This window comes from Ammospiza nelsoni, chromosome 10 (assembly GCF_027579445.1).
Source record: "Ammospiza nelsoni isolate bAmmNel1 chromosome 10, bAmmNel1.pri, whole genome shotgun sequence".
Taxonomy (NCBI): domain Eukaryota; kingdom Metazoa; phylum Chordata; class Aves; order Passeriformes; family Passerellidae; genus Ammospiza; species Ammospiza nelsoni.
Window position 1 is genome coordinate 14,712,852 of NC_080642.1, and position 11,625 is coordinate 14,724,476.

At 35.2% G+C, this 11,625-nt stretch overlaps 1 protein-coding gene across 1 annotated transcript in view; it reads left to right on the forward strand.

Annotated features, from left to right (window-relative positions):
* XRN1 (5'-3' exoribonuclease 1) overlaps positions 1 to 11,074 on the forward strand; it is a 34,792-nt gene extending 23,718 nt beyond the window's left edge. Inside the window, exons 30-43 of the mRNA XM_059479011.1 lie at positions 476 to 545; positions 1,591 to 1,816; positions 2,474 to 2,575; positions 3,220 to 3,315; positions 3,543 to 3,657; positions 4,184 to 4,248; positions 4,629 to 4,739; positions 5,073 to 5,198; positions 5,513 to 5,669; positions 6,037 to 6,212; positions 6,423 to 6,536; positions 6,617 to 6,734; positions 7,729 to 7,880; positions 8,081 to 11,074. Of these exons, the coding sequence (XP_059334994.1) occupies positions 476 to 545; positions 1,591 to 1,816; positions 2,474 to 2,575; positions 3,220 to 3,315; positions 3,543 to 3,657; positions 4,184 to 4,248; positions 4,629 to 4,739; positions 5,073 to 5,198; positions 5,513 to 5,669; positions 6,037 to 6,212; positions 6,423 to 6,536; positions 6,617 to 6,734; positions 7,729 to 7,880; positions 8,081 to 8,371 (1,919 nt within the window). The 3' untranslated portion in view covers positions 8,372 to 11,074. The remainder of the gene's footprint in view (positions 1 to 475; positions 546 to 1,590; positions 1,817 to 2,473; positions 2,576 to 3,219; positions 3,316 to 3,542; positions 3,658 to 4,183; positions 4,249 to 4,628; positions 4,740 to 5,072; positions 5,199 to 5,512; positions 5,670 to 6,036; positions 6,213 to 6,422; positions 6,537 to 6,616; positions 6,735 to 7,728; positions 7,881 to 8,080) is intronic.
* The last annotated feature ends 551 nt before the right edge of the window (positions 11,075 to 11,625 follow it).

The following is an 11,625-nucleotide window of genomic DNA, read 5'->3' on the forward strand; positions in this document are numbered from 1 at the left end:
CTGCTTTCTCATTCGGTTTGCATCTAACAGAATTTCAAAGAGACTAGACTAGAGTGCAGTTTAAAAAAAATACTCTTTTCTCCATAGTTCCTAAATACTACTATAATTTTGAAGGTGTATTAGTCTATCATTATGCAAGAAGTTAATATTATAGCTGTTAGTTTCTGACTGCCTGAATGTAGAAGTGGCTTGCCTCTCTTTCTGCCAATTTCTGACAAGTGTGACATAGTGCTATAAAGTGCAGTTCTCTAAATGCACATGGGTAAGGTGAATGCACTGTCTTAAAGGGCAGACATGTGAGACCTTTGGAAGCATTTCCAAATTCCTGTTAATGAAATTATTCAGAAATTATTTGGAGGTCTGTTGTTCATTTTTAGTCTTTTCATTATTTATTGTATAACTAGTATAGATAGATATTTACATAATATAGATGGCCATAACTGCATAGGATGATGTTGTGCTTTGTTTTTTGTAGCTACTAGAGAAACAGATGTGCTCTTTGAAGTTTTGTTTGATGAAGAATTCCTTGGAGGCCTCACTATCAGGTTTGTGTGGCAGAGTTCGGAGTCAATTCATGCTATTGGCATAGATGGCATGGAATTGTTGGCTTTGGTTTGGTTGAGTATTTTTAATGCCTCTTCTTGAAATTTTGTTTCTTGGCAGTGTTGGTCAGTTTTTATTTCTTTTGTGGTTTTTGATTCTCTTTGAGTAGTGATAATTTTTTGTGAAGCGTGTTATATTGTGGAAATGCTCTATAGGCTTTTTTGGTGTATGAACTTCTGACTTGCAGAAAGAAAATATGAACCAGCAGAATAAAGCACCAGATCCAGATGGCTTTCTAAAAAAATATGTAGAAAATACGTTCTTACCAGTATGTATTTGACATGTAGATTAAAAACCAGGCAGAAGGCATCTGCTCCTCTGAAGGAGGGACTCTGAACTCAATAGTTGATAGTTAGACACTAAATTCCTACCATTAAAAACCTGACCTGTTTTTCAGGAGGTGGAGCTGCTTTTGTTTTTGTAAGTGTGATAACTCTTCTGTATTGAAGTAAACACCTGATCTTCTAAGTGCTCAGATATACCCAGCCAGCTTCATTTTTACTGTTCTTACCTAAGGTTTCAATGATGGAAGTTAGAGGGAATTCTTCCCTACTACCTGCATTCAGCAATTACAGCCCTTGCATGTCCTGTAACACAGATAATACTCAGTGTTCAGAAATGCTGCTTAACTTCAATTTGTAATTCTGCTACTGAACCTGAAACTTCAGTTTTCATTTCTGTAAAAATAAAAGAATATTGTTTTCTGGTTCTTTTACAGAAATATTTACTACAGAACTGTGCTATAACAATTCACTCATCTTAAAAATTTCTTTAAGCTCGGCACTGAAAGGTACAATATAAACTGAGAGTAGTGCTAGTTACTGTTTGACAGCCAGAGGGCAAAGGGGAGCCATGGGTTTCAGGTTGTCTGCAATGCTGCTAGATTTCAATATTGCATAGTTTCCAGCTTCTGTTGTTCAGACTTGAGTCATTGTCTTTTGGCAACAATTAAAGTGCATGAAACAACTGTGGAATTCTTTTCTCAAGGTGCTCACCTGCCAGAGGTTATCGCCTGCCCTCAAGTGCCTTAATTAACCTGTCTCATGGTAGTCGGTCAGAAATGGGAAATCAAAAGCTGATGGCCATAGTTAAACCTCAGCCAGCAGTGAGTAACTACAACTCATATGCATCTGATCTGTCATCTGTATGCTCACAAAAAGTGCATCTGGGAGGCCTCAACCATTCTCCTCGTTCCCTTTTTGTTCCTACCCAAGTAAGACTTTTCTCGCATTTGTACACAATTGTTTTTCCCTAGAATCTGAAATATTGACGTGGTTATCTTCATTGGTACAAACTAAATTTAGTTTTTATGTCAATATATTAAAAGTAGAATAATTGTTATGCTGGAGAAATGAATTAATCTAATAATGAAAAGGACTAAAATTTCCTTATTGACAGTGGTTTTGCTCTGAGTAACTCCAGTTGCTTTTCTGAGAGACAGATACTTAGTGTGGAGCAGTGACACGTTATTTGGTGTCAGATAGTGTGTTTGCACAGAGATGCAATTATTTCCTTAAAGCTTTGATCCAGTTAATGCTTCCTTATAGGCTCTTTGTCCATGCATAGAAAAGGAAGACATGATTTCCCTATCAGTTTTGCTTCTTGGTTATAATTTACTTTGAAACTACAATAAAGGAGGAAAAATTACAAGTTTTGAATTGAGTTTCTTGGTGGTTTAGTGACACTTTATTTTTTTAACAAGAGGCTTCTTTAAAGAAACCTTAATTAATAACTTCATGTTGCTGTAGGTGTGTTTGAAAACAGTTATCTCGTGTTTTTCAAGTCTATACAAGAAAAAGTACTTTCCAAAAGAAAATGTAGGACAATGAAACACTTCTGATTTTTTTTTCTCTCTCTCTCAATGATTTAGCAACTGAATGGAAGACAGCATTACAATCTCAGGGCTGAAAATCAGGGCAACTCTAACTCACCCCAGAAAGGATCATTTCTGAGTGGCAATCAGAAAAATAAAGTGAGTGTTCGGATTCATTTACTATCGGACCCAAATGTCTCTGTTTTGGCCCTCTGTTCAGGGTGGGTGTCATTTTCTCATGATTAATAAATTGCTTTGTTTTAGTACATCACATGTTGTAGTTCAGATACAGACTGGAGCAGAAATGCTCACAGTTGTTGAATGAATATAATATCCTGTGTTATCCTTGTTTAGATACTAGATTTTTTAAAGTGTTTTTTGCATAGCTGGGCTTCAGTTCTGCAATAACATACCTGTAATGAAGTAATTGAACCTTGCTGTCAAGGCCTTACAAAATAAATCATTAATAATACAATCCAAGAATACTCCCAGTATGAAAGCATGCTTTTGAAACCATTCTGAACTGTTACCTGAGTTTCATTATACTTAATCATCACACTAACTTCATTTCACTTTAGTAGTGATTCTTGGTAAAAATTGTAACTGCAATCCACTACCACAGCTTGTTTCATAATTAATTACCTGAAACTTGCACTAGTGTCAGTATGAAAATATCTGTCATCTGAGGACTGTTAAACTTGAACCTTACAATTTCCAGAATGTCTTGGTATATACTTGGCTGTTCAAAAGTTGAATTTATCGCTGCTGAGTTTGTCTGGGGTCTTGTTTTTTTATTTTGTCAGGCACAGAGTAAGCAAGATGATGAATTCTGCAGCATATGGCAGTCATTGCAGAGTTCTGGGAAGTCTCATCACATTCAACAAAACATGCATGAGAAGGTTTGTATAGAAACTTTTAACAGATCTCTGCATTCAAAATATGGAGGTATCTAATTTCGTACATCAGTTCATTGTATCAGAAAACTTGATGTTACAAATAAATCCTCTGGATGCAAGTGGTGTTACATGGAGTATGCATAGCTCTGCAAAGGGGTGATCATAGGGCACTACTATGTAAATAATAAATACTTAGTTTTCTGGTTAAGCTTTGATGTTTGAAACCCTAGGGTGCAGTTCTACCTCAGGAAATCAAGCTGGGACCTGGCCATCAGTTTCATAAGCCAGGCTTCAATGATGGCAGCTTTAAATGTCAGCAAAGAAAACAGGAGCCTTATAAAAAATGTAAGTACTGTTATTAGAAACTTTGCTTAGGGGAACTGCTTGCTTTATTTGACCTTCATTGAATTGTCTGAAGAGCTTTTTTCTTTTTTTGTAGTTACTGACAGGAAATAATTTATTTTAGTTTTATAAACACTACTTTGCACTTGCTATTGTCAAATGATATCCCTGGTGTGTATATTAGATTGTTCCACACATAATCCCAAGCCTTTTAGGTAAGTTGTCCTGTGTTCTGTTGACTTGCCACCTATCTAATATAAAAACCAAACAAAAACCATGTGTGTCTTTGAAAATCTGTTTGTGATCATATTTGTAGAATAGAAAATTAGATATATTATTGGATGTACTTAATTTTACTTTATCCTAGAAGAAAAGCATACACCAAATTACCTATGAAGTAAAAATTAAACATTTGATAAAACCATTCTCATTAATGCAACTCTGTGTATTTGTATGGAGTTACTAATTGTTTTATGTCTTGACTATTACTGTTTTTAAGAGCATTTTAAAATAATGCATTCTTTTGTAGTTAAAGAAGAATCCAAAACTACAAGAGGTGAAAGTCAACCACATAATAAAATGTCAAACCAACAGGTAATTTTGTCTGTACTGAGTTAAACTATTCTTTTCATTTTACTCTTGATGTGATTTATCATGTTACAGATTTGTCTTTAACTGTCATATTAGTTGATTCTTTTAGTCAACAAATTTGTTTTGGAGATATTTTTTTTATTAGAGGTTTATAGACAGAATATGAGAGAGCAATAAATATATGATGATACAAAACAACTTTACTATTCCTTTTAGATTCTAAAAGCTATGCTGTAATGGAAAACACAAATTCTAGGTGTTCAATAAGCTGAAATCCTCTAAGAATATTAGCTTGTGAAAGCTCTTTGCAGCTGCATTTCTAATATGATTGTGTTATAATGAATAATAGAGTATTCAGTAATAATGGCTGCAATTTATTTCAGAATTTTACAGGTGTGAATAAGTACAATGTCAAGCTTTTGAAGAGGAATGGAAGTCCCAACACGCCTTTAATTCAGAAGGCTGCAGTTGATGGTCCCTGCCCAGGTGGAAAGGTAGGATCTAAGGAGTTGACTGTCTTGTGCTCTTTGAGTAAATTCAGTTTCCAGTCCATTTTGTTCCAATTGTTCCTAGTTGTTTGAGTGCAAATTCATGTTTAAAAAATGCAACAAACCTGTGTGATTTAATTGTTCTTAGTTTTAATATGCAGAACTTGATGCAGTCTCTGGTATCTGTTCACACTCTGAACAGACATGACTGTGACCTGCCCAACCTGAGAGGAAAAATCTAAATGAGAATAAAATGAACCTCAAATTGATATACCCTTCCTCTTGCATCTGCTTATAAACACACTTAGTTGATGTACCTTTTTTCTTCTTTAATTTTAGAAGGACAATGAACTGGAAAGGCTTCTAGCTTCCTTGAAAATTCCCAAAGAAAATGAAGTGCAGACTTATTCCAAGGAAGCAAGAGCTACAAACGAGGAACATCTGTCACCACAGTCATTTGCTATGGTCTGTATACTGCAGGAATCATTACATTGCAGTTGAGCATCTGTGTCTTAGCATCAGTGCTTCTATTTAAAGAATCTCCATGAAACCTCATACTGCTTTTTAAAATGTTTTAATGATTTTTAATTAGCTATTCTCAAAGAAAATTAGCAAACATCTTTGTTTATGCTAAGATGCTGTTACCTTTGCTTTGATAAAATATAACTGATTAGAAAATAAAAAGCCAGATTCTGTTGCCAATTATGATAATCAATGTTTAGAAGGTCATGTTGTCTGGATGCCAGCATGTTCCTGAGTGGTTTATTTTATTTTTAAAGAAAGGAACACAGATGCTGAAAGAGATTTTGAAGATAGATGGCTCAGATCTGCAAACAAAGAATGAAGTGAAATCACAAGTTAATGATGTTCCTGCTCCCTCTAGTAGACAGGATTGCCATGGAGCTGCTGTGCAATACAGACCAACCAAAAAAATGGGTATGTGTAACCATCAGCTCATAATTCAGAGCTTCACCTTGTAGTGACATTTTAGAACACAGTTTCAGCAGGGTACTGTTTATCAAAATATAGTAATAAAATTTTCATATTTTTTAATTCTACTTCTATATTTGAATCTAAAACTTTCTTCAGCTATAGTTTCTTGGTTTTTGTTAAACAATATGAAAATACCAGGGAAAAATCAAGTAAGCCTTTTTTTTCTTTTTTTTCTTTTTTTCTTTTTTCTTTTTTTCTTTTTTTTCTTTTTTTTTTTTTTTTTTTTTTGTGCTAATAACCAAGTTACTATCCTTTCAGTGAAGGAAATAATTCTGATACAGCTTTTTTTTTTTTTTTTTCTTTTTGTCAGCTGCCTATATGAACAAGCATAGCCCTGGAGGGCCCCAGAACACACCAGCAATAGAAACTGGAGGTCACACTTTCCCTTGTCCACAGCCTGCACTCTCTACTGTTTCTGAGCTTTCTCGTGTTTGTTCTCTTCTTGGAATGTCACAACCAGATTTCTCTTTCCTAAAAACACCACAGGTAAAATGTTTTTTCTGCAAAAGTACAAGTTCTCAGTTTTCTGTCAACTGTTCTATATTAAATATTTCGACTGACTGCTGAAATCTATCTGAAAATAAACCTTATCTCCCTTTGTTGCCTTTTTTAAAAACAAACAAACAAATCTCTGTTTCTGTCTCACAGTTTGTTAGCAATACACATTGCCTCAAAAATCTTCTGTCTTTTTTCTAGACCATGACAGTTTGCCACATAAAGCTGTCCAATGGCTTGTTGGTTCACGGCCCGCAGTGTCATTCCGAGGCCGAGGCAAAGGAGAAAGCTGCGCTTTTTGCTTTGCAGCGCTTGGTGAGGATGGGAAAAATCTCTGCAAATCTTTGTCTCTGTGCACTGCATCTGTTGGTAAACCTCTTTTTCCTTCCTCCTAGGGTTCTATAGGAGCGAACTTTGCTTCGCCTCCGCCTCCAGCAGTGTTTCCAAATTACCAGCCACTAGGAGTTCCTGTACCCCCTGGATCAATTCCTCCAGTATTTGCACAGCCCCCTGGTAGGTGTTTGACCAGTACACATTGCAAATAATATCAATATATCCTCTAATTATGGTGGTTCTTTATATGAAAATTAATGCTCTCCAGAAAGCCCCATTTTCTGGTCTTCAAGTGTGCTTGTATGTCTGAACAGTTTTGAAAACAGTTCATGATCCTCTTTGCATCAATGTGCAGACTAATTCAGTGTGAAGAAACATCCCTGTTAATGATTTCCTCAATAATGTATTGATCTATTCAGTCTTAGGTGCTTTTTCCAGTTTTTTTTCTTTCAAAACAACAGTAATTACTTGAAAGTAGGTAGTCCCAGTCCAGAATTAGTAAGAAATAGCCTCCTTGATTTTTTACATGGATTTTCCCCTCATGCCATGTAGTTAATGTTTCTCCATGCAATACTGTTATTATTCATCTATTACCAACTTTCACTCAAGTGCTACATCACATTTGTACACTACCAAACATGAGCATGGTAAGTAACTCCCCAAAAACTGCTAAAAGTCCTGCTGCTGTTGTTTTGTATTCTGGCTCCCAGTTGGTTTCTATTTTACTGAAGTTCCCATCACAACTAGCAGTTAATGAGAAACCCATACAGCAGCTGCTACATCTCTTTTCCATGGGGTTTGTCTGTTGTTGCTGTGTTCCAAAATGATGGCCTAAACTTGCAGCTTTCTGCTGATACAGTTGGCTCAGCTGAAGTGTGGAGATCCCACATTATGTGCACTCTGGAATGCAGATACCATGACTTTACTGCTCTTATTTGTGTTGTTATTTAGGTGTAGTTCTCTTTGTTTGGGGGCTTTTGATAAATAAATAAATAAATAAATACTTAGCTATTTTGAAGTAAATATGAAGCATATGAGGCTTTGCTGGAAAGATAAACAACATGCAGACAGCTGTAGTTGGAGTAGTCCTGGGCTCTTGGCAGGTTTGGGTTTTTTGTTTGTTTGTTTGGGGTTTTTTTGAGGAAAGAGAGCTAAAAGTTTCTTGTTTTCATAGCTAATATGATGCCTCCATCATCTCACATGTTTGGTCCAGTGTCCTGGAGTACTCCAGTGCCTAAGCATTATTATCCTGGCACCTACCCAGGAAATGTGTCTCTTGCAGGAACTATACCAGTTGGTTCTCACAACCAGTTTATACCTCTGCAGGTAAGAGCAGCAGGTTTGTCTTAATGTTGTATTTCTGTAAAACAATGTGACTACAAGATTAATACAACAACACCCCCATTGTGAAGTAGTATTTAGTGTTAGAAAATTATTGTTAAGATACGTATGCATGTTTTCTGAAAGTGGAATATTTTCAGTTTTTGATAATGCATTCTGTTAAATAATATTTATTTAATTTAAAGGTAACTAAAAAAAGGGCTGCTAGCAAGAAAAATTTTGAACTCAAGGAGTTTCAGAGTTCCCCTCAAGCTGCACCACTAAAGAATGAACAGCCAATGTCTTCTGACCACATTCAGCAAGATAGTTCTTCAGCTCCTTTAAAATCTCCTCAAGCTGCTCAGTCCACTGTTTCATTTCAAGACAATGTGGCTACTCCAAGTGTTCCTCATAACAAATCAACACCAAACACTTCCAGCAAGCGAAAGCCAAGAAAACTGGCTGTCAATTTTGGCGCTCCAAAATCTTCAGAATAAATCTGGTAGCTAGGTGTATTTTATCTTTAATTCTTTCCCCACTGTTATGTTCTCTCATTTAAAAAAATCAGAAATCTCTATTAAAAAGACCAGCCACTTTAAGTATAATATAGAAGGAAATACATTTTTTTTTGCTATGGTTTTCAGGTTGTCAGTAAAACCATAAAAATTATGTTAAAAACTTGTTTTATTTTCACCTAGAATGGCAAAAGCCAGGAAAACCTGAGTTAGGGTTGCCATGCCATCCCTTGTGCCTAGGTTTCTAAACAGTGGCTTACAGACAATATCGGGTAAGGAGCAATAACAGTGGCAGCCTTAACTCAGGTTGGATGTGCTTTTTGGGAGGGATGTGGAACAGTAATAAGTTGGGCATCTAACAGTGTTTAGCATGACATTTTGTACTCTAGCTTGATTTTAAATAGTGTAGTAAGACAGAAAGTAAAAATTATTTAAATGCAGTTTTTATATTGGCACTCCAGGTCCTTTTGAGTTGAATCAGTGTAACAAAAAGCTGACTACAAAGAAACTGCCAAATCCACTCTAAGTAGGAACTGCTGGGTTTTGTACTAGCGAGCAACAGCTTTACAGCTTTCAGAACATAGGTGTTATTGTGCGTCTGGTATTGGAGTGGCAAAACTGGTTGCTCTTGCACAATCTGTTCCAGGAGATTAATTTATAGGATGTGTTGAATAAAAAAAAATATATTTGCAAAGTAGAGATCCTTTTGGTAAAGTACATTTAACTGTTTTTTAATTTACCAATTTACTTGTTTTCTGATGATAAAATAACTAAGTTATCTAATAGCATAGCCTCCTAAATGCTAGTGATAGCTTGTTTTTTTTTCTAAACTATAAAAATGGCCAGACAAAAAGACAACCCATTTTGCTGAATGGCTGTCAAAGTTATGTTTACTCAAAGTCCATTTCTTCCTCTAATAGTTTGTGCCCTGAACCCTTCTCTATAGTAGGTTATTTTTTGTTACTAATGACGTTTAATATTTTTTTTTTTTTAGTTTTTTGAGAGAATTTCTGTGTTGCAAAATTAAATTATCAGGAAGTGTTGCTATTGGTTCCATAAGAATATTCAGACAAAAAGCTGACTTGAATTTTTGGACAGAACTATGGGATTCTTTGTTCATATAGGAAAAAAAGAAGGTTCAGAGCTCCTTGTATTCTTTTTAACCCACATGTACCAATCTTATGGACATTAATATAAAATCTTCATCTTAAGAAAAAATTGGAAACCTCTGTTGGTGCTGCTTACTGGCATCGATTAAATTTCATTTTTCATCTGTTCTAGAAAACGAAGTATTTTTTCTCTAAGGCCCAGGAACCAGAAGTAAAGCAGTCTTGAGTGATTTATTTTGTTGCTTCTGAACAGGTTTCATTCTGGGTCTGCAAGTCCATAAACTTTCTTTCATATGTTTTTTTGCCTCCATTTCTTGGTGTAGTATGAAGTTTCACATTATTACTGTGTTACGGTGTTCCTTAATTTTCATTTCTCCAAAACAGTTGTTGGCTCAGCAGTATTTGTAGAATAGCAGCAAGCCCTATAAAAAGGATCACAGAGGCAGAAACAAGATTAAGCAATTTTATTTTACTTAATATCACAAAACTTGTGGAATAGACTACATATAGTCTGAGATCACACTGATTTTGTTGTTGTCTTTATAGTCATCTAATCTCAAGAGGTTCAAAGCCATATTCTGTGAAGGAAAAGTTGTCTTTTTTGGGGTTTTTGCCCTTATTAGCAACATGAGACTGATATGATGCTGCCATGCCAATATTTTACAAGTGGTTATGTGACATTTAATTGGTCCACTGTATCTATCTGAATGATCTGATCAGAAGAGAAAATATCTATTTGAAAATTTCCGTGACAGAGATGAGGCTGTGTTAGACTCTGCATCACAGCATTTTGATGTGTCTCTACAGCCAATTTTTGAGAAACAAAGTTATGGAGGATACTATACTCTTATGTACCAGTGAACACAGCAATTTTTATTAATTATTCTACTTCAGACTAAGATTTCTGCTCCCTGGAATTGCTATATGTAGTATATTTAGGTGGTTAAACCCTTTATTCTGTAACTGCTGCATATTGTATTAGTCCCTAATTTTTAGTTTTTCTATTCTATGAAAGTGACTGCCTGGTGCCCAGTTAATTACAGTTTTACATGTCCTGGTAGGTGTGACATCTGCATTGATCATTGCCATGTCCCCTTTGATTTTATTATTATATTTTAACAAGGTCATAATGTTTAGCTCATACAGATATCAATTTAGGCATTTCTTTTTCTCATAGATATAAAGTATTTTCTAAGCACTGGAGTTTTTCATTAGATCTTATACAGAGCAGTATTTTACTAAAAATCCAAAAGGGAAGACTTTTATGTGCGCATTTTTGTAGTTTCTGATTTTTTTAAAATAACTTTTCATTGTTTATCTGCCAAGTGAAATGTTTTAAATTTGCATATGAATGGATACAGAATGTATTTTTTGTGCTGTTTTGTGTTAAGTGTGCATTTGCAGATTTTTAGCATGTAGTTGCACAAAGACTGTGCAAAGATATTTTGGTATATGAATATATGCTACACTGAAGGAAAAGCATTCATAAAACTTAAATGCTATATAGAACTCTAATGCAATAGAGTAATTTTATAAACTGTCTGTGTCTGCTTGGATTAAATATTGAAACAACAAACATTACCTATTTTCACTGTTTTATTTCCAAATACTTTGTGGGAACTTGTGTATGCTCCAACCCAGAAGTTTACAATATGAATCAAATCTCATGAAACTCAGTTTCTGTGATCTCAAAAGTAGGACCTGCCCTCCTGACTGTTTCTTGATGGCTTTCAACTGTAACTGTGATCAAAATACAAAGTTTTTTTCAAAAGGCTGTTGGTCACCTTGCAATTAAAAGCATTTAACAGGATACCGATCTTCCAAAAATTTTTTGGCCTTGTCACCAAATAGATTAAAAAAACCCAACCCCATAGAAAAGTCATTATTTTCCAGTAAGCTCAGTCCTAGTGATTGTTAACAAGGTGGAGAACCAGCTGGTGGCTGAGAAGCACAATGTTAATGTCTTTCTTACACATTTTAGTATGAATTAGCTTGTTTAAAGCAACAAACATAAAGACTGGAGTACACTCTTAGCATGACCAGCTGCTGCAAATTCATGTAAGTGTGTATGCAACTTGGTGCTTCTGTATAGAACAAGTCTGCTGTAAACACTCAGGTCATATTGCT